The sequence below is a fragment of the Microtus oregoni genome, unplaced genomic scaffold, assembly GCF_018167655.1.
Source record: "Microtus oregoni isolate MIOR12 unplaced genomic scaffold, Mior012 000012F_ref0000307, whole genome shotgun sequence".
Taxonomy (NCBI): domain Eukaryota; kingdom Metazoa; phylum Chordata; class Mammalia; order Rodentia; family Cricetidae; genus Microtus; species Microtus oregoni.
This window is the reverse complement of record NW_024543071.1, coordinates 3362680-3384599: the sequence shown is the minus strand read 5'-3', so window position 1 is coordinate 3384599 and position 21920 is coordinate 3362680. Positions and strand designations below refer to the sequence as shown.

At 42.0% G+C, this 21920-nt stretch overlaps 1 protein-coding gene across 2 annotated transcripts in view; it reads left to right on the top strand.

Annotated features, from left to right (window-relative positions):
• The window catches only part of Atrnl1 (attractin like 1), a 561295-nt gene that overhangs the window by 341879 nt on the left and 197496 nt on the right, over positions 1-21920 (top strand). The window contains exon 27 of one of the 2 annotated variants that reach the window (XM_041661190.1): positions 7497-7604. The exons of the other annotated variant lie outside the window; for it this stretch is intronic. Coding sequence (XP_041517124.1) covers positions 7497-7604 — 108 coding nt within the window. The remainder of the gene's footprint in view (positions 1-7496; positions 7605-21920) is intronic. 2 annotated transcript variants of the gene reach the window in all.

Here is a 21920-nt window from a genome sequence, read left to right as displayed (position 1 = left end):
GCAGAATCGCCCTGCCTCCACCTCCCAGAGATGCCGCAGAAGAACCTCTACTTGTTAGTGTGGAATAAGTTGGTAGATAGACTCGAGATCACCTCCCACATCGATTCTGACAGCAACAACTGGTACACAGTAGATCACATGAGATATGTTGGACTTAGGGCAGGGAACCCTGATTGCTCTTCGGGCTGAGGAGGGAGGGGACTTGATTGGGTAGGGGGAGGGAAATGGGAGGCGGTGGCGGGGAAGAGACAGAAATCTTTAATAAATAAATAAATTTAATATATATATATATATAAAGATATGTTTGTTGAATTAGTAAATGATTATAGTAAAAAAAAATTCAGCACAAAATAAGTCCGAATGTGAGTCCATTCACCATCAAAGGGAAGACCTCTTCCAGAAGAGGAAGGAAATCCGCTCTGAGTCTGCGTCTCATCCTTTCCAGGGTTCTCCTGAACAATGCCCAGTGAGGAAGAGTGTCCTCTGCTTCCGTTCCTTAGTGAGTTCTTGAGACAGAAGCAAGACTTGAGAATTAGCTTCTTTTTGTTAATATATGTAGACATCTTGTTGCTAAGACATGATGAGCAGTTTTCTTTATTGTTGATGGACAAAATAATGCTGCCAAGTATAGAATAAGCATACACGGGAACACCATCCACCTAACCAATGTTTTGCATGGAAATTAGCCTCACTATTAATGAAAATGCAAATTGTTTACTTAGATGAAAGGTTCCCACTTAGGCTTCCTTTATGAATGAAATCTGTGCACACAGTAAACAAGGAGTAGAAATTGGCTGTGGTGGAGCGTGTCAGAGATGGAAAACTCCCGATTCCTTCCAACCCTATTTGTTCCTGATCTTACAAAATAGAGTAAGAAATGCTACCACTCCCGATTCCTTCCAAACCTATTTGTTCCTGATCTTACAAAATAGAGCAAGAAGTGCTACCAAATACAAGCAAATTCTATAGTATGTATGATAATTTATAGGGATGCTTGTTAATCTCAGTTGCCAGTTTGACAGGATCTGGAGACACAGAGAACTGGAGTCCTAGTAGGTGCTGTCTCGATTAGCTGGCCATGGCATGCCTGTGAGGACTTTCTAAGACTCACCTTGAAAGTGGATAGCACGATTTCCTGGGCTGAACCCCAGACTGGATGCAAAGAGAATAGGGTGGTAGTGAGCACAAGCATCGATTCCCTCTGCTTCCCGACGAAGGATGCAGCGTGACCCCCTTTCTGGAGCTCTTGCTGCCACCACCCAGAACCCATCCATCAGTGGAAAGGAAACTATAGCAGCAGTTTGGGAGAAACAGTCGTGTGGCCAGTGTTGTCCACTGACAACAGAAGCCTCTGCTGATGAACGTTTGCATTTATTTGCCTCTTAATTCTTTTCCACTTTCTCCTGTTATTAAAAATAGATTCTTTTCTCATAAAATATATTCTGGTTATAGTTTCTCTTCCCTCTACTCCTCCCAGTTTTTCTACATCCTTCCAGTTCCATTCCCTTTCTGTCTCTCATTAGAAAAGAACAGTCTTCCAGGAAATCAAACCCAGCATGATAAAATAAAATATAATAAGATCATGCTGGGCAGTGGTGGTACACACTTGGAATCCCAGCACGTGGGAGGTAGAGGCAGGCAGATCTCTGAGTTCGTGACCAATCTGGTTTACAGAGTAAGTTCCAGGACAGCCAAAGTTACACCGCGAAACACTTCCTCAAAAATAAATAAATAAAAATATAACAAGATTAAACAAAACCCATCCCATTGAGGCTGTACAAGACAACCCAACAGAAGGGAAAGAGCCCCAAGAGTAGGTACAGTCATCAGAAATGCCAGAGTCCTATAAAAATACTTACCTGAAACCTATAACATCCATGCGGATGATGTAGTGCAGACCCATGTAGGCCCTGTGCTTGCTGCTTTAGTCTGGGAGTTTATATGAGCCTGCTTAGTTGACTGAGAGGACCTTGTTCTCCTGGTGTCTTCCATCCCCTCTGGCTATGAAACTCTTTCCACCTCCTCTTCAGCAGGCTTCCCTGAGTTCTGAGGGGAGGGATTTGATGGAGACCTCCCATTAGGCCCTCCTTCCATGTACTGTCCAGCTGTGCGTTTTTGCATCAGTTCCTTTCTGCTGCCAGAGGAGGCTTCTCTGATGATAGGGACTGATCTATGAGTATAGTAGAATATTTTTAGCAGTCATTTTATAGAAACTTTTTTTTTTTTAGATCAGTAGCGTTTTTGGTTTTATCCTAGGTCTCTGGGTTATCTGGTCTGGTTCCTGGTCACCCGAACTGTGTTTTGGGTATGGGTTCCACTTGCCTTCATATCTTTTAGGATGCTTCCACTACACTGATTTTACATATTACCCCTCAAATGCCCCTCAATTCCAGCTGCCTCTCCCTGCATTTGCTTCCTCAACCCCTTGCCCCCTCCACATCAGATGCTCCCATTCTTGTCCCTACCCCCCCCCCCCCGCCCAGTTCACCTGTAAAATCTATTCTGTTTCCCCCTCCCAGGGAGATCCCCGTGTCCTCTTCAGTGTGAAGCCTGAGTTACAGCATGTTTACTTTGGGCCACGGTCTGCTTCCCTCCTACACGTATTCATAACTTACCTTCACACCTTTGACATGACCCATGATGAGCTATGTTTGAGTGTATATGCTAGCTGATATGCTATTATTATTCTATTTGTTATGTTCTAAAAGAAGATGTGGAAACAACCTTTATTCTTGTCTTTCTTCTGGTAGCAAGCTCACAATAGTAATGGAATAATGACTTGTGGTACTCAAATATGACCCTGTGAGTCTGAAGAACCCATTTGGAAAATCTATAGTCTTGCTGTTACCAACTATGGGCAGCTTTTTTTCATATAATAAATAAAGATTGAGTTCATTTTTGGACTTTAGTGAATGTATATAGTTTTACTAGAGTTAATGAGTAGACGATTAGGAAGCCACTAGAAAATCTTCCTTTCAGAAACGTATATTGAGAATAATCACATTGCATGGTCTGAAGAGTCTAGAAGCATGGAAAAGATTAATCCAGACAGCTTGAACGAGGGTGTCTGTTATGATGGTTCCATGGGTGCTGGCTCAGAGTCTAGAAAATCAGCTTCAGACTAGAGGAGCAAAAGCATAAAGACCGTGGACCAAGATGGAGTCTGAGCCTTGCGCCTTGTAGACTTAGTGCTGGAAAGTGGTAGGCACCCTTGTTCCCAATTTGGTGAGACTGAGTGGCACTCACTGTCCCTTTCATGGGAACCCTGAGAGGACAGAGTCACAGTTGGCCTGTGCTGTTTCCTCCATATTGGTGTGTTTGCACTAATTGTCAACACCCTTCACACAGACTGTTGTGCAGACTGGAATTCAAAATGTTTGTTCATCAGGGTTTGCAAAGTCTCTTTGATGACTTCCTTATCTTTTCAGGAATCTTAGGATTATGAATGAATAATTGTGATGACTTTTTGGATTGTCTCCCATTATCTTTGCAGTGTTGCAAGAAGGCAGATGAGGAACAATATGAAACCTGCCGTAAATTTGAAACTCAGTCTTTGAAACTTCTCATTTGAAAAGATATTCCTGAATATACTATAATATAATACCAAAACATGTGTCATAACTTTATATGGTTGATCATAATTACATCATGATATTGTAATGTGTCCTAACTTACATTTCTAAGTAGAAAATTTAGATTTTTTTTGTTATTTTCAAATTCATTGTTTGTTAAACAAATAAAATTGAATTTCAACTAAGTGTTTTGAGGGATGAGAATTAGCTAAAAATAAATATTTTGCCTTTAAGATGACCCTAGTGAAGTAAGGAGATATGAAGAATTAGTGTCACACTTAAGTAATAAGTGTTCACAGGAGAGTGAGCCAGGTGTGGCTGACCACCTCTGGGCTCTCAGTGTACTTGTAAGGTTGATGTAGGTGATTTCTGAGTTTGAGGTGAGCTTGGGCCACCTAATGAATTCCAGACCAGCCTGGCTGCTGTGTAAAGCTCTTTCTCAAATTAAACATGAGAGAGAGAGAATGGGAGAGGGAATGAGAGGTAATTATTAGGAGGAGAACAGACGGACTTTTGGGTGTGATAGGAAGGATATCTGGGGACCTGAACATAACAGGAAGAGGTAGGAGCTGTGAGAACAGCTGTGTTTCTTACTGTGTCTTTTTCAGGTAGACTAGCCTAGAATTTATTATACTCACATGCTTTGCAGAATTTGAAAGGCAGCTAATAGGAACTGGATAATGACACAGAATATTAAGTAGAATTAAGTAAGTAGAATCAAGTATTAAGTAGAATTATCTTTATTCATTTAAGATGTATACATCTGATGCGTATATATATGTAAAATTTGCCAAATTTAGGCCTGAATTTTCATAGTAATTTTTAATTCATAGTGTATTTTATAGACGATATTCAATATTAAAAGATGTATTTTGGTCAAATCAATGATCCAAAGTATATCTCTTTAATTTTTAAATATTCTTAGCAGCAACATGTGTGGTGACATGATTATCATCCACTGTGTTGTGATCAGTTGTTCTGTGGTTTTTATTGTTCTGCTGGATAATTGGCGGTATCACATCACATATAAAGCGGATGCATCTGCGTGTGTATTCTTATAGACATACAAATATCCAACTGCCACACAAAACCGGAACCACAGAAAATAAATTTCAGAATGTCTTAAGAAAGTATTTTATATTTCTCTTCGTTTTCTGGTTGGGTTTTATCATTCTTAGTCACAAATGGCAGAGAACCGTTCCAAATCTGCTTCAATAATGACATTTCCAACTGTCTCATAATGCAACATTTGGTAAAAGGCGGACTAGAACAGCCAAATGTGTCACCCGTGCTGAGGAAAATGGGACTGTGGTAATTAGATGCCATCTTCAAATATGAAATTAGTGCTTTAAGTTCAGCACAGTAATTCTAAGCACTTGTGGCCAGAAGCCTCTGTGCTGAGCCGTCTGTGGGCATCCCGTTCTGGCCCAGCCTCTCAACAGGAAGGTAATAGTCATTCCCATCGTGTACAGAGAACAAACAAGTTGTTTGAAAGGCTAAACTTTTTAGTCAGGGTCCAATAGAGATTGAGTAGAGAAGCTGCGGTTTTGAACAGGTCCTCTGAGGGACAGATTTAGGGGCCATCACCCACACTGTGCAGATGAGAAAATCAAGGATTCGTGAGGTCTAAATCCTCTGTTGGCATCAGACAGCTAAGAATGAAGAGGGCAGCAAGTGTGGGGCTTCTGATGTCAGAGGCTGGGTTACTTAGACAAGCCTCTCAAAACTTAGGTTGTCGGCAAAGTTTGGCCGTATCTCTTGTCCTGACAGAATTGAGACAGGAAGGAATCCAGTTACTAATTGGCAGGGACAATCATTAAGGACAATGTGGAGACCCAGAAACGAGCGGGAAAGATAATTGCTGTATCTTCTACTTTATTGCTTTAGCACGTCACACCAAAGCGGAGCGCGCTGTGAGGAAGCAGTTTTCTCTCCCAAGGTTCACAGCCAGAAACTCGCTATGCACCTGAACGAGACCTTCAGCCCCACTCAGTGGCCCAGAATACATTCACTCGGCTCTTTTAAAGCAATTAAACTCAAAGCTCACAGAACAAATCAGAGTCTTAAAATGTGCTTTGCATTTTACAGATAAATGTTCAAAATTAAACAAGTGTCAGCCGCAGATTTTTCCTTCCATGTTGAGGTTTGGCGTTACTGTGCCGCCCGATTCCGGTTTGCTTGGCTTTGGAGTAGTTATCTGTGGCATCACACTTTGTGGCAGTGGATGTTTATGAATTATAGTTTGTAAATCCTTTGTTTAGAATCCAGCAAAGGACAGGTGCGGCGCCAGGGCTTTCGTTATGAAGACCTCTGTCGCGGGAGATATCATTTATAAGCCAAGGAGAGGGAGATAAAGAGAGGACACTATTAATTATAAATCCTAGACGATTCTGTGGGGACATAAACTGGAATTTACATCTTCTCGTGTATCACTGTTGGAAAAGTAGATTGTGCAGCTATATTTGGAGTCCTATGTGCCAGGTGGCATCTGTGATGTTCTGCTAAGAATGCAGAAGTCCATACCACTTCTTTCCTGACTGTGCTTGCTTGGAAACGAGACCATGTTTGCCTGCTGCACGGATGTTCTTAGCCACTTCTGTGGAGAGTGCTTCAGACCAAGTTTCTGTTTGTTAACAGTCATAATTAATACAAGGGTGAAATTCTAGGAGAGCGAGTCATTTCTAATTTATGCACCTCTATGCTTCATATTTATCATGGATTCATCACTTAAACAAAATGTAAGTTAACAAGTTAAGCTACCACTTGTTACCAGTTTACTCCTATTCCATATAACATCATCAGATAGATGCTCTCCTTAATCATAAAAAACCTAAACTTTAAATTACTGCTGTGCCCAGTGTCATACGTGTTAACGCACAAGTGCAAGATAACGAATCGTCTTCCCGTAGCGTCCTCCTCCCTCGTCTGCAGAGGAAGTTTATGAATGATGCATCAGAGGGCTCCAGCCATTTGCATTCAGAGACCGCTAGTTAATGTTTTCACCTAATGCCTGGGAATCTTAAAGATCTCCATAAATAATGAAGCCGTTCATTGTGCTCAAGGATTCTGCCTTCTTCACTGATATGATTTTCTCCTCATTTGAAAGAGTATTTAATTGCACTGCCTGTCCTGTTTAATATTTAATAATAATTTTATTAGCTGTATAGGATGAGAGGGACAAGATCTGGGGTATCTAGTGCCGGTCATCAATTTTTTCTTATCATGACTTAATGAATATTATAATTACAAGTTAAGGCAGAAATATAAATTAGCTCAGTGGTTGGTTGGGACTTGGATGCTTTGTGGTTGCAGCTAGGCAAACCCAGCACAGGCACAAATACCCAGTGGCTCTTCAGGGGCCCTTGGCAGGTTCCCTTGCCCCCTGCATAACCATCTGCACTTTGCATAATGGACACAGGCTGTGGCTAAAGATTTGAAGACAGACGGTCAGTCACAGCTCCTGCTGGTTCCACAGCAGCTGCCAGGACCTTAACGACTGAGAAAACTTAGTCTTAGCAGGCATATATGTTCCTTGATCTCTTTTAATGGATTATGACAACTTTTCATTTTCACTCCTTAACCATTTTTGATAATACTTTCCTTTCTGCTGAGACAAATGCCTGGGTTATTTTGAGTGGGAACCTTACCTACCTGTCATCGTAACAGCCCTTTTTATTTAAGTGGCACCTCACACCTGAGCTTTCCCAAGTGCTCTCGGGTGCATTTTGTGAGGCCTGCTCACCCCTGTGAGGTTGAACCAGGGCCTGGGGAGACGGTGATGTCTGCCCTCAGCTTTCTAGATTTATATGTATGTGAAAAGATTGCTCGGTTTTCAGTGTCACTTGTTCAGAAGTGAAAGCAGACATTGTTGCATGTAATATGCTTTTAGCCTGTTTTAAAACACATCCTTTTGACCCCCTCCAGCAACTGCTCCGAGAGCGACAGCAGATGGCCAGCCGTCCCTTCGCCTCCGTGGACGTAGCGCTGGAAGTGGGAGCCGAACAGACAGACTTCCTGCACGGGCCCTTAGAGGTAGGAGCGGTGGTGCTGAGGTGCCAGTGTGGTTTGCATATTGATGCCGCCTCTCTGATCTGCATCTGCTTGCAAAGCCACACAGAGTCTGATTATCTGGAGTTGACGAGATGGTATTTTGAAGGCACGTAGTTTTAATGGCATGACGTGAGCCCTAGCAAAAGCCACTGGAGAGTCTATTAGCTCAGGCAAGAGTGACAGACTGCTCACTGGCAGCCTTCGCCTGACAGATCGGAGCTGAAGGAATTTAAGGCGTAGTTGCAGAGGAAGAAGCTGAGTGCCTGGCACATTTAGTTCTCAGAATACCCTGTGGCCCCTGCTGAACAGTTCACATCCATCTTCATTAGCAAGAATCTGCTGCAAAAGGTGTGCAGAGAGGAACTGCATCCTAACAGCATAGTTTAGCTTCTAGAGACGAGTGTAAAACACACCAGATATTTTTATTTGTGGAGCACGATTATCACACAGCCGTGTTGCGTGTGCAGAAACAGAGAGCAGTGAAATAAAACCGTGTGTGCAGTCGAGTGTGATGCTGGGATCTGAAGTAAGCTGAGATCATAACCTCGAAAGGAAAGGTCAGACTGTGAAGGGTGACCCTCCAAAGCTGTTTGAGGCATTCTGGTTTAATTGCATGCATGTTAGTGTGTGCTTAGCGTGTGCTTAGTGTGTGCAGTTCTAAGATGGACGAGTAACACATGCTGGAGTTAACACCTTTTATTCTGTCTCAGAAATGCCACTATTTGACTAATTATGCTATCATCAGATTTATTTTCCCCAGAGAAAGGAAGGAATGCAAGAATAGACTCATCCTAAAATATAGGTACAAATATATTTTATTTTGTCTGTAGGGACAAAGTTTTGTCATTTTAAACAATTAAGCCAAAAATATACCTCATGAGTAAAATAGAAAAGGTTAGTTTGTGGATGAACCAAAATATGTGTGTGGGGTGTGTGTGTGTGTGTGTGTGAGAGAGAGAGAGAGAGAGAGAGAGAGAGAGAGAGAGAGAGAGAGATCAGTGTGTAGCTTCTGTGTACTTAATTTTTTCCTACTCTAGGTCACAAGGTACCATGGAAGATTAGGCGTTAGGAAAGGTGGGTAAATCTCTTTCATTTCTGGGAGAGAAATTAGAAAGCACAGCGTGTAAATTAAATGTATAGCAAATGCTTTAATTCTGCTTTAGTCCCCTGTTTCAAATAATGTTATTCTAAACATGTTAAAAACGAGCAGAAACTCTCACCTGTTTAAATCTCTGTACTCTCCAGGGTTGCATGTTCATGTCATGGGCGAAGTCAGTGTAGGGGATGTGTGTAGGCTGTGGAGAAGAAAGTCTAGATGGAGAAAGCACGGGAGGGGTGGATGGCGGTGCGTGTAGCGGCCTTGCAGGAGTATCTCAGTGGCTCCTTGACGGTGTACGAGGTGCACACACGTTGAACATAGAGCCCTCTGCGAGTTTCTCCTTCCCAATTTTTCTTTTCTCTACACTTTGATGCTTTCTTAACTTTAAATTTTATTTTGTTGAGTTTAAAACTGTCTACCTTTATTTTGTTTTATATTTTCTACTCCTAGTTTGTGTTCTTAGTTGAGATTGTTCTGCTAAGCTCAAACATCCCTGCATTTGCAGTTTCTCTGTACCCTTGTGCAGCAGACTGTTTGCTGTCTGTTCTCCAGCCCACTCGACGGTGTGTTTCTGTGGATGTTTGCACTGAAATACAGCACGATCCCACAAGGCTTGCTTAGCTACTCAGGTGTGTGTGTGTGCCTGTGTGTGTGTGCGCGCCTGTGTGTGTGTATGCACGTGCACACATGGCATGTGCGCAGGGAGACAGAGAGAAACCATTCTCTTTTCTTGTTCATTTCTTCACTTCTGAGTATTGTGTATTTCCTTTTTTGGTTTACGTAGTACCCCATACTTATCAATGGCGCATAGAAATGCTTGTTCCTCCTTTCAGTTATTAATATAACTTCCCCTTTAGCTCATCTCAAGCAAAATTAATACAGTAGTTTGTGCATGATCCCATTTCTGCTTCCAAATATCAAAAGTAACGGTAAGTTCTGATACAGATACCATAAATGAACTCAGTTTTTACAGCATGTTTAGCTAATTGTGAGCGTCGTTTCCTTCCTGTTTGTATTCGATTGCTCCCTGATCACAGGATGCCCATGAGCTGAGGTCACTGCAGAACCAGCAGCTGTGGTGGCAGAAGGAGTCCAGTGGCCTGCGTGCCTGGCTCGGGGAGAGTCGCAGGCCATGCTGTCACTTTGTGGGCCTGGCCTGGGGACGCCTCTGCAGCTCTCCTGCCACACAGCAGCAGGGGAAGGATGCCTTGCGTCTGTGCAAGCTCCCGGTTCTTCTCCCAGCGGACCAGTTGCGTGCCTGGTTTCTCTGTGTTCCCGGAGACCTGAGAGTCATCGGTTTTCCTCCATCCTCCTGTGGTCTCCATGTTTAACACTGGGGAAGACAAGTCGCAGCTCTGCCGTGGGCTCTCCGGAGCCTGGCCGAGGGCACTGGGCATCACACAGGTGATGCCAGCTCTGCCGTGGGCTCTCCTGGAGCCTACCAAAGTGCACTGGGCCAGCTCTGGGATTCTTGTTTTCCTCTCTTGTAATGCAGCTCACTTCTCTGAACGACAGGAATGCCTTTGTGTTTTTGATACCACTTCACCCCAGAAATTTAGCTACAATATATCAAAGGGGAATTAATTGCATGCTAGCTCCCATTTAGCAAGTCCATTTTGTCTGGGCTTGAGTTCTATTGAAAGGAGGGTAGTGTTGGTCAAGCCTGCTGAGTTACAGTTCATATAATATGCTGTTCACTCATTTAAATTATATACTCTATTGTTTTAGTGTAAACATGGAATTGCATAATCATTTTCCCAGGTTATTATTAATTTGTAATATCCCATTTGCCTTCACCCTCATTTTCCCCCTAGACTTCTCTTGCCCTAAGCATCGGCTAACCCATTCCTGTCTTTACATCTTTTTTTCTATTTGGGACAGCTTGTATAAATGGGACCTTGGAATACAGGTTTTCTGATTACCGTCTTTCACTAAGATTACAATATGGGAATCCATCTCTGTTAGGACTGTCAGTAACTTGTTCTGTTTCGTTACAAGTTATATTGTGTTGGGTGCAGTGCTTCAGACGGTTAAAGGCAGATTTGCTGTGCAGTCCTCCTGCCTGAGCTTCCTGGGTGTCTAGCGTGCGGGTGTGCAGCACCGTGCCCAGCACCCTACATGTGTAAATGAAGTTCCTCACCCGATAGTCATGTGGATGGTTTCTGCTTGGGAATAGTCTTGATGACAGAGTTTACTTTTGCTGAGTCCAGGATTGGAATCACTGGACTGGAAGTTTTACGAACTGTTGAGAAGACTCTTTCTGTGCTGGTCATCGATGGAGAGTTCCTTTCTGGGCATTCCCCTGAGGAACGCCCGTGTCTGTGGCGGTGCTGGGATGTCTGCGTTATTGCAGTTCTGCCGTGTGTTTGACTCAGACAGGTCTGCTCCTCTCCAGAAGCCAGCGCTCTCCTTGTCCCTTGAAATCCCATGTATTTCAGGATTGGTTGCATTTTCTGGGGAGAAACCCTGCAGTTCAGTCTGTTTTTAGAGCTTGTGCCGTCTGCCTGCTCTGCCTGTCGAGGGAAACATCCGAGTTGCACCGTGGCAGCTCGGCACTGATTCCTTCCTTCGGCGTCTTTTGGAAAACAAGAGGTAGAAGTAGAGGTTCTAAGACTATATTCTATTTCCTGTTTGCTCTGCACTTTATAATAATTGCTGCTAATTAGAAACTTTCTAGCTATGGTTTATTCATCGCTAGTGCAGAGTACTGACAGCTGTTTCAAATCCCTCTGTATTTAAATAGATAAAATAGAACAATGTGGTTTATTGATTTTCTTACACGGTGCACTGTGAACCCTGGAGCCATTTAAAATCACATTTAAAGATTTATATAAATCTGAGAACTAAAGTTGTTTAAAGTTATCATGGAAGGTAACTGTGTAATAACTGTGCACAGCTGTTCACCACAGCCGGGGTAACTCTGAACAGCTATTCACCACAGCCGGGGTAACTCTGAACAGCTGTTCACCACAGCTAGGGTGACTGTGCACAGCTGTTCACCACAGCTGGGGTAACTGTGCACAAATGTTCACCACAGCCGGGGTAACTGTGCACAGCTGTTCACCACAGCTAGGGTGACTGTGCACAGCTGTTCACCACAGCTGGGGTAACTGTGCACAGCTGTTCACCACAGCTACGGTGACTGTGCACAGCTGTTCACCACAGCCGGGGTAACTGTGCACAGCTGTTCACCACAGCTAGGGTGACTGTGCACAGATGTTCACCACAGCCGGGGTAACTGTGCACAGATGTTCACCACAGCCGGGGTAACTGTGCACAGATGTTCACCACAGCTAGGGTGACTGTGCACAGCTGTTCACCACAGCTGGGGTAACTGTGCACAAATGTTCACCACAGCCAGTGTAACTGTGCACAGCTGTTCACCACAGCTAGGGTGACTGTGCACAGCTGTTCACCACAGCTAGGGTGACTGTGCACAGCTGTTCACAGCTGGGGTAATTGTGCACAGCTGTTCACCACAGCTAGGGTGACTGTGCACAGCTGTTCACCACAGCTAGGGTGACTGTGCACAGCTGTTCACCACAGCTGGGGTAACTGTGCACAGATGTTCACCACAGCCGGGGTAACTGTGCACAGCTGTTCACCACAGCTAGGGTGACTGTGCACAGCTGTTCACCACAGCTGGGGTAACTGTGCACAGATGTTCACCACAGCCGGGGTAACTGTGCACAGCTGTTCACCACAGCCGGGGTAACTGTGCACAGATGTTCACCACAGCTGGGGTAACTGTGCACTGCTGTTCACCATAGCTGGGGTGACTGTGCATGCTATATATGAACTCACACATTTTGTAAGTTATTTAAACACTAAATCTTTAATGGACTTTAATCATTCTAAACACTTTAATAAAATAGAAAATATATTTTATAAAAATCACTCTAAATCATTTAGTATATTTTAATCATATTTTATATTACCAGGAAAATTAATATCCACCATTCAGTGCTAATAAATGCATCTGGAATGAGTTTCCTACAACTTAATCAGTTAACTGACTCCACAGATAAAGGATTATTTCGTGGTAATTGTTTTATATATCGCATATTTATTATTTTTCTTCCACATGTGGGCAAGTAATTGTTACTTCTGATATTAAAAAAAAATCCTATGTATATGTCCAATGATGTCAGTTAAATGACACCTTTGAATTTTTTAAATACAATTTGGTAAAACTGCCTTTCAGTGGCTATCTCAGAGCTCAAATTGGTTGTTTGCTTCTCCATGTTGAAAGTTAACATGCCAGTGAGCCTCGGCAGCCCAGTGCTAATTTCTTCCCTTGATGTCCTTAAGAAAATGAGAGATTTTTGCAGTAGGTGTTTGTGGAATGCTGCCTCTGTCCCAGGCAGTCTCAGAGCTCTTGGGGAATGTCAGGGAAGAAAGAACCCGTGCCATGGAGCTTGTATTCCAGAACAGTGTAAGTCTTTGAATGTGATAAGTGTTGCATTTAATGCAAAAGGCAAAAGCAGGAAGAAGCAAGCCATGGGGTTGAGCATGCTCTGCGCTAGACAGAGTTGCGGTCAGAACATATGAATTGATGTTAACTGCGCAGTTTCTGGTGAGGAGTATTGCAGCCAAAGGGAATAACTTGCATAGACTCCCTGAGGCATCCTGCTTAGCAAGCAAGCACTCATGGGAGTCCAGTGTCAGGTGGGGACTGTGTGTCCTGCCGACCGTCTGATGATCTGGGTGACGAGAAGAGCTGGTGTGGGCCCTTAGGTGAAGGACAGGCCCCCTGGGTGCTTTTAGATGACCTCTCTGTCTTGTGGATGGAGAATTTTGGAGAGGGCTGTCTCCGTGATGTTCCCTGGAAAGCAGACATGGAAACTTGGACATTTTGCTCAGTTCTCACTGAAGAATAAGCTGGATGGGAGTGGGGAAGGAAAAGGAAGTGGAGAGGGCATCCCACAGCAACGCCATGGCACCTAGAGCTCAGCTGCCCTGGGGAAGCCAGGAGCCAGAACAGAGCTGGGGTCGGGGCACTGCGAGCAGTGAGTGCCTCAGCCTCTGGCCAGGGTAGTTGTCATAGTGCCATCGCCCACTTGGCGTGCTCAGTGAGACCAGGCGGGCTCTCTCGCTGTCCCTGTGATCCCTGTGCACAGAGTGACAGGACACGTTACCCGCGTCACGTGGCAGGGACAGTCCCACTGTCTCTTTGTCCTCACAAGTAGTGCAATACACGCCTGCAGGTCATGACAGAAACACGGTAACATGCCGGGATCTTTACGTAACTTGGATTTTTTTCTTTGTCTTTAACTTTTTTTTCTTTTTAGATTTGATGTTCTTCACAAACAAGTTATTCACAGCTATTAGGTTGAAATGAAGATTATGTTAAAAATATATTTCCCTGTTCACTTCTTTTTAAACTAATTTATTGTATGTCTATAGCTGTTTTGCCTGCTCAAATGTTTATGCACCACATCCTGCGTGGTGACTAGGGAGCTCAGAAAGAAAGAGTATTGGGTCCCCTGGAACTGGAGGAAGGACACTTGTGAGCCACGTGTAGGTGCTGGGAATTGAACATGGGTTCTCCAGAGGAGCAGCTCCGCCATCTCCCCAGCCCTCCCCATTCAGTGTTTTGAGTGGTGACCAGGAGATGGCACTTGCGTCACCTTTTATGAATCCCTTACATATCACTGAAATTCTCTCTATGATGTCATACTTTTTTATGTTTAATTATAATTATTTTTGGCCAAATACTCTTACTTCCCTTATTATAACACTGGCAATCCTTGTAACACCTTATGACTTTAATTACCAAACTTAAAAGATATGTTAGCTAATTTATAAAGTGGTTTATTTGGCTTATTCCTTATACTTATTGATATAAGTCTTTACATATTTGTGCACATACTACTTTAAGAAGGAAAATATAAAAGTAACAAGAAAAATGAAAGTATACAATCTTGGCTCTTTTTTCTCTTATTACAGTTGACTTCACATATATTCAGTGCTCAGACTATTATCACTTATTCCAGTTCACTTCACATATATTCAGTGCTCAGACTGTTATCACTTATTCCAGGTTCATGATTCCAACCACATGTTCCCATTAGGAGACACACCCTGGTGGTGTCTAGTGTATTCGTGTGCTCTGTGACCTTTCACCCACAGTGATGGATCCGCTCTCTGAGGCCCTTTAGGATCTTTCAAAGATCAGTGCTTCGGCGTATAGTGTGTATGCATGCAGGGCAGTCTCGATAACATAAATAGGTGTAGAGTGTGCATGCATGCAGGGCAGTCTCAGTAACATAAACAGGTGTATAGTGGGCATGCATACAGGGCAGTCTCAGTAACATAAACAGGTATAGAGTGTGCATGCATGCAGGGCAGTCTCAGTAACATAAACAGGTGTAGAGTGTGCATGCATGCAGGGCAGTCTCAGTAACATAAATAGGGATATATATGCCAAGGAAAGAAACCTGCCTTTGATCTTCCTAGGTCATAGAGATAAGTAAAATATTTTATTTGAGTTTAAAATGGTCTGGTCTGTTTGAAAGCATTAGGCCAGTCTTATTACAATAAAGAACCCCATAAGACAATTAGAACTGACAGCTAAATCAGTAAAGGTAAAGAATATAAAGTCAATACCAAACATTAAGCAATACTTCTATATACCAGTACTTCATTTGCTGGAAAACAAATAAGGACTAAAATCATACTCCTATTAACTACAAAAGATATCCAGGAATACATTTAGCCAAGGAATCAAAAGACCTCTACAGTGCAAATTATAAAACACCATTGAAAACAAACAAGGCACAAAAATTGGAAAAATCTACTGTATGGAAAATTGATATTGCTCAAAATGTCTGTATTACACAAATGATTCACAGGCTCAGTGAAGTCCCTTCAACACACTAGAACAAATACTTGGAGGCATATGAGGAAGAACTAAGGAGACTCAAACTGCTAACGGAATTCTGAGCAAAGAACCAAGCTCTAGGCCTCGCAGGACCTGACTACAGGGTCACGTAGTGAGGACAGCGTGGTTTTATTGTCCAGTCCTACATAAGCCAGTACAATAATCCACACATCTGTGTTCTGCTGATTCTTGAGTTTAAAGCCACCACATGTTGTAAACAGAACAATTATCCCCAGTAAATGGTTCTTCAAAATTGGCTATTCACGTGCAACAGAGTGAAATTCTGCCCATATCACTCACACTCTCCAGAATCAACTAAAACAGATCGAAGGCTGAAATGTGAGACCTAAAGCCACAACACTGACCCTTGGGAAACCGAGCATCGGTGTGGTCAGTGACAGTCAGGTCAGCCTCGATGGAAGGGGCGGCAGGAGTAAACGATAGCGGTCCTGTGTCCAGTGAAGAAGGAAGGGGCGGCAGGAGCAAGCGACAGCAGTCCTGTGTCCGGCGAAGAAGGAAGGGGTGGCAGGAGCAAGCGACAGCGGTCCAGCGAAGACACTTCCCAACAAAAGAGACTCAAGCAGCAGCGTGAAGAGAGCGGCTTCCGTGTGGGAAGCCAGACTGAGCACCTGACACAGCTTCCATGTTAGGATATACGAAGGACTGAACAGCAAAGTCCATCCAGTCTAGTCAAGAAAATGAGCTGATGTGTGACTGGGGTTCTTAAAAGAAGGAATTCAGGTTGTCAACAAATTTATTAAAGAATGCTCAAAATCATTAGTTGTTAGCAAAATGAAAACAGAAATTAATGAGATGTACTCTCACCCCAGTTATAAGACTTTCACCTGAAAGACTAAAGTTAACAAATATTTCTGATAATGTAGAGAAAAGGAACTTTTAAATGCTATTCATTAGAACTTAATGTTATCTAAATCAGTAATGTTATCATGGGAAAATTCTTTCCTAAAGCACTAAAAGTAGACACCCCATATATTCCCATTGTGCTTCTTATGAATGTATACCCAAAGGAGCATCTGCATATCCGATGAATTAATGACTCCCGTGTTTATTACAGTATAATTTGCAATATCAAGAAATGGGATCCACCTTGGTACATGTCAACAGATGGATGATGAAATGAAGTATGGACATGTGATGGGATCCAGCCACAAAAATGATAGTCTACTATTTGTTATCAAATTGAATGGGACTCAAAGGCATTTTGTTAAATGAATGAAATAATGAAGACACAGAAGATCCAGTGCTGTTGGCTTGTCTGTGGAAACTGAACGTTATTTAAAGTGTAGAATACGGGACAACTTAGAATTGGAAAATGGAAATCTTGGATTAACTAGCGCCAAAGCACCATGTGATAGAAGCAGAATGTGCCCTATCGTTCACGTAACGCATTAGGTATTTTATTAATAACAAGGAGAGGACTTTGGAGACTCAGCATACAGCAGTGCTTACAAGATGAAAACTGGTGGTCTGGCTGGGTACAGTTACCTGCCATGAAGGCCAACACTTTGAGTGTGATCCTTACGACCCCATATGGTAGAATGGGAGAAGTGACTCTCTCGAGTTGTCCTCTGGCCTCTACTTGTGTGGACATGCACACACACACACACACACACACACACACACATATACATAAATACATGCATGCATGCACACATGCATGCATACACATATATACATATATACATATGCATATTCACTCACACAAGATAGATAATAATTTTGAAGAAAGATGAAAACCTTCATTACCCTGGCTTGGTTATTACACATTATAAACAGAAATACTGTCCTAGCTACTTTTTGGTTATGGTAAAACATAACCAAAGCACTTTGTAGAAGAAAGAGTTCATTTGGGTTCCCAGTTCCCTAGGGTTAGAGTCCATGACCATCATGGCAGAGAGCATGGCAACAGACAGGTGGGCATGATGCTGGAGCAGTGGCTGAGAGCTTGTGTCTGATCCACAGGCTGAAGACAGAGAGAGAGACCTTAAAACCCACTGGAGTGACACACCTCCTCCAACAAGAGCACACCTCCTAATCCTTCCCAAACAGTTCCACCAACCCAGAGGCAAGCAATCACAATATGTGCCCTTGGGGGCCGTTCTCATGCAAATCATTCTATAGCCCATAAACATGTATAGAGGAATAAAGCAAAGTCCATGTGGGTAAAATGATTTACCTTGTTTTAAATCTGTAATATCTTATTGGGGAGTTATAGGAACAGTCTAGCAAGTTCAAGTGGTGTTCTGTCTGTGGCTAAACAAGACTGACTTTCCAAGGCTCCTCCTGTTCACCGCTACTCTCTGGTAACAGCGAACAGATGCCATCTACAAAATCCTTCTACTGTCTGAAACAGTAACTTCAGCTTCAAGCAAACTCTTCCCATAGTCATTTCTGTGTTTAATATCTGAATAAAAACTAACACTGGCTAATATAGGTGCCTTACTACTATTAATACAGAAAAATAATACTAGTATCAGTTAATACAGATTTGCCAGTAGTAACAACAGCCAAGTGATCCTATTTTTAGTCTCTTTTCTAATATTTTAGATTATCTTGAAGCAATTATTGTGCTTCAGTGTTTACCTGATTTTTGTTTAAATATTTTATTATGCTATCATTTCATAAGACAGTTGCTATGACATTAAATTTATGTTTTCCTTAATATATTTTATCAAGTTTCATATGATATATTATTAATTTATTTACACTTTTTCTTCCATTACATACATTAGTAGATCATCTGGTTTGTATTTTCAATGTAATAACTGACTGTAAGAATTCCATAAAATTCTATTAAATCAAATATATACTGTTATGAAATAAGATATGAGATATTAGAAATATGGGGCTAGATATTGTATCAATATACTGTAGAAGATAAGAAACCAATAATGTTAAATAAACATCGTGTCTTCTCATAGCATGCTTTCTTGGGAAATAAAGTATCCTGCCCCAGGATCCCCAGCCCTTCTCTTTGTCCTTGCTCACTTCATCCTCCACCACGTACCTAGCCTCACCTCAGCCCTTGCAACCTTGATCTGGCCCCTTCAAAAGCAAGAGGCAAAACCTGTCGCCCCTGTTAATTGCTTGCCCGGGCTGTTTTCTTTTCCCCCAGTATGGGAGTGGTGACCAACACACATGTTTTTCCAGTGTGGGAGCAGTGACTAACACACGTATGTGCTTCCATGTTACCCAGGGAACACCACCCATCTCTGCCCTTCAGTCTCTGTCTCTGCTGCTCCCTGATTGACCAGGACTTTGTCTTGTGGTAGAACGCTTATCCTTCAGGTCAGAAAACAGTGACTGAAGAAGTTGGGGAGGGGGTGCAACTAATGAGGAACATTCATTTATGGTGACAAAAGGATTTCTGTACAGCGCTGATGTCCCAAAGAAGTCTAGAAAGCATAAATTTTAGTATAGACAGTTAGGTTGTGATACATTTATCTGACTGTTCTTTATCAGTAAAAACTCAGGAGTCAGATATCAGGTCAGAACCTGAATGATCAGGGAAGCTTGTAGAAGTGACCAGTGACCTCCACTCTCTTTTTTCCCTCTATCCCAAAAGGTCGAGACCCTCTCTAATCCCCGCCCTGCTACTTCCTGTCTGTTTATTTGTCCTCAGTCCTCCCAAACCTCTATGGTTAATTTTGTTCAGCTAGTAGCTACCTCCACCTCCGAATCAAAGCCTAGTTCTATTGGCAGTCTTGGAATGAAATAAATATCACATAACATTTTCTTCTTTTGTCTAAACAAAAAAGGGATGGTTTTAGCCTGACACAGACAACCTGTATACAATGAGAACAATTATCAGGTAAGGATTACATTCACAATGTCCAGTCCATTTATATTTGGCAAATTCAGAGAAATATTCCGTTATATATCCTATCTTGTTGAATCCAAAGTTTTGTACGTAATTCAATTTCTATTCTAACTTGTATTGCCAACCCAAACTATCCTTTTATGTCTCTCAAGATTATACACTTTGTACTTCTTTTGTGAATTTCTTTTCTGGAATTGTTAACAAGGAAAACTGTAAAACTGTATCTAGTCTTCAGTCTCCATCAGGGACCCAAGAGGGACAAAATATTGCTTGAGTAAACAGGAAGTACAGAGCAAGCAACTTCCAAAACTCTACAAATGAAAGAAACAGCTGCCTGCCTGGACAGTCACCCAAGGTTCTTCTTTGTGACACTACAGCATCCATTTTGACCCACAGACCTAGAATATTTGACAAAATTTTCTGTGAAGTAGGAATTTGAAGGATTTCCTACCTTGTCTTGGAAAAGCTTGACAGTCTCTTTCTTTTATGTTCTGCTTATCCAGTTTGGGCAGAATACTGCCAGCAATAGAGGCAATGATAGTTTCTTGGGAAAAATAACTTTTGCCACAAAGAAAGGAAACTCCATATGGCCATTCTCAGATGCCCATCATCATCTCTAAAGTAGATGGTACTGCCAGGATGCTCATCAGCATCTCTAAAGTAGATGGTACTGCCAGGATGCTCATCAGCATCTCTAAAGTAGATGGTACTGCCAGGATGCTCATCAGCATCTCTACAGTAGATGGTACTGCCAGGATGCTCATCAGCATCTCTAAAGTAGATGGTACTGCTAGGAGCTGACGTGTCACTGTCGATCATAACATGGATGAAGACAGCTTTATATATAAAATACATCTCTGACTTTGAAAATATACCTAACATGAATACAAGGTTGATTGTTTTTGGTGGCTACTACCTGCATTTCTTTATTATCCTAAATAGTTAGTAATAATAACTTTAAAGGACTAGAAGTTTACATTATTATATGAGCCGCATGGGTACCATACCTTAAACAAGAGTAGAAACATATATACAGTGTAACAAAAAAGCCTTGAATTTGTATCAAGATACAAAAATGTAAAATGTTTAAGACTAGTGGGGTTTTTTTAGTTTAAAAGTAGATTTAGTAATCTACCCTTTATCCTTTCATTTCTGTATCCCCCTTTTGTCTTTTCAAAACAAGATCCTGAAATCTAATCTCCTTTGTTCAGTGTTCAGCTTTTTTTCTGACCATTACCAGTAACAGCTTGTGATCAACCCCCTAAATGATGATGACAGACATCTATAACCATTGAATGAACAAAAACCACCCACCTCCCCTGTTGTAGATGTGAGTGTCCTATTCTCTGGATTGGTCCCTACTGTCTGGAGCAGGGCAATGACATCTTTGGCGGACCCTGAAAATTTGAGGTAATGGTTAAGTCCTGGGAAGTCTAGCTGTATCATTCTTTTCCAGTCTTTGTATAATGGGGAAATCTAGGTCTTAGCTGAAGTCCTGGCTGGTATAGTGCCCAAGACTGTACCATCTGAACTAGCCGCCTTGAATTTGTCCTTAACAGCTGACTTTTGGGGGGTGTTTGTCAGCTTCCTGGCATTGCCACAGTCCAGGTGGAATCTTCGTTTGTAGGACCCTGTCATCCTTTTGGAGACTTCAGAGGTTGCTGTTAGGAGTTGGCACAGTTCACTACAGAAAACCTAAACATTTAAATGTCATATGCAGCAGATCGCAGAGAGGTTAAAGGACCACATTTTGTGAAGTACATCCAAGGCACACAAACTTAAATCCTAGTTATCTGATAGAGACACAAACCTGAAATCATGTACAGAAAGGTAAATGATGCTTTCTCTAAAATTAGTTTGTATTCTATATCACCATTAATATTTGACAGAAAGTTTAATATATGTGTATATTTGTCCTATAAATTTTGACATAATATTTATGCCTTAAGTAAAGATTTAAAGAATTAAAATGAAACAAAGGGTTATGAGATTAGTGGCAACAGAATAGGCCTTTAATTTTGGTTTTTCTTCTGTCCCATATCAGGTGGATCTTCTGACGAGACAGAGATTTTGGATTTTCCTTTAACAAGCATACTTTGGTTTAGAGAAGGAGAGAGTCACACTCCAACTCCAAAGCCACCTTTAACTTTTAATTAGACTGGGACTTCAGAAAGACTGTTTGCATTATATGCTGTAGAGAGCAGCAGAAACAAACACTTGGAAAGATTTATAAAATTTTATCCTTTTGGACATGTGTTATACCATTAAGCCAATTTACTCTTTTTCTTGGGACATTTTCTCTGTATGATTCATGTGTCCCGTTTGTCCAGTGATCTTCAGATTCCTTAATTGGCTGCCTTCCTTCTGCTAGAAAGACAAAAGCAAGATCCTGCCCAACCCTGATTTTAGGAAGTTTCCTTTTTGCCGGATTATATCTGACCAAATGAAAGCATTTGCATGGCATATGTTAGTTTA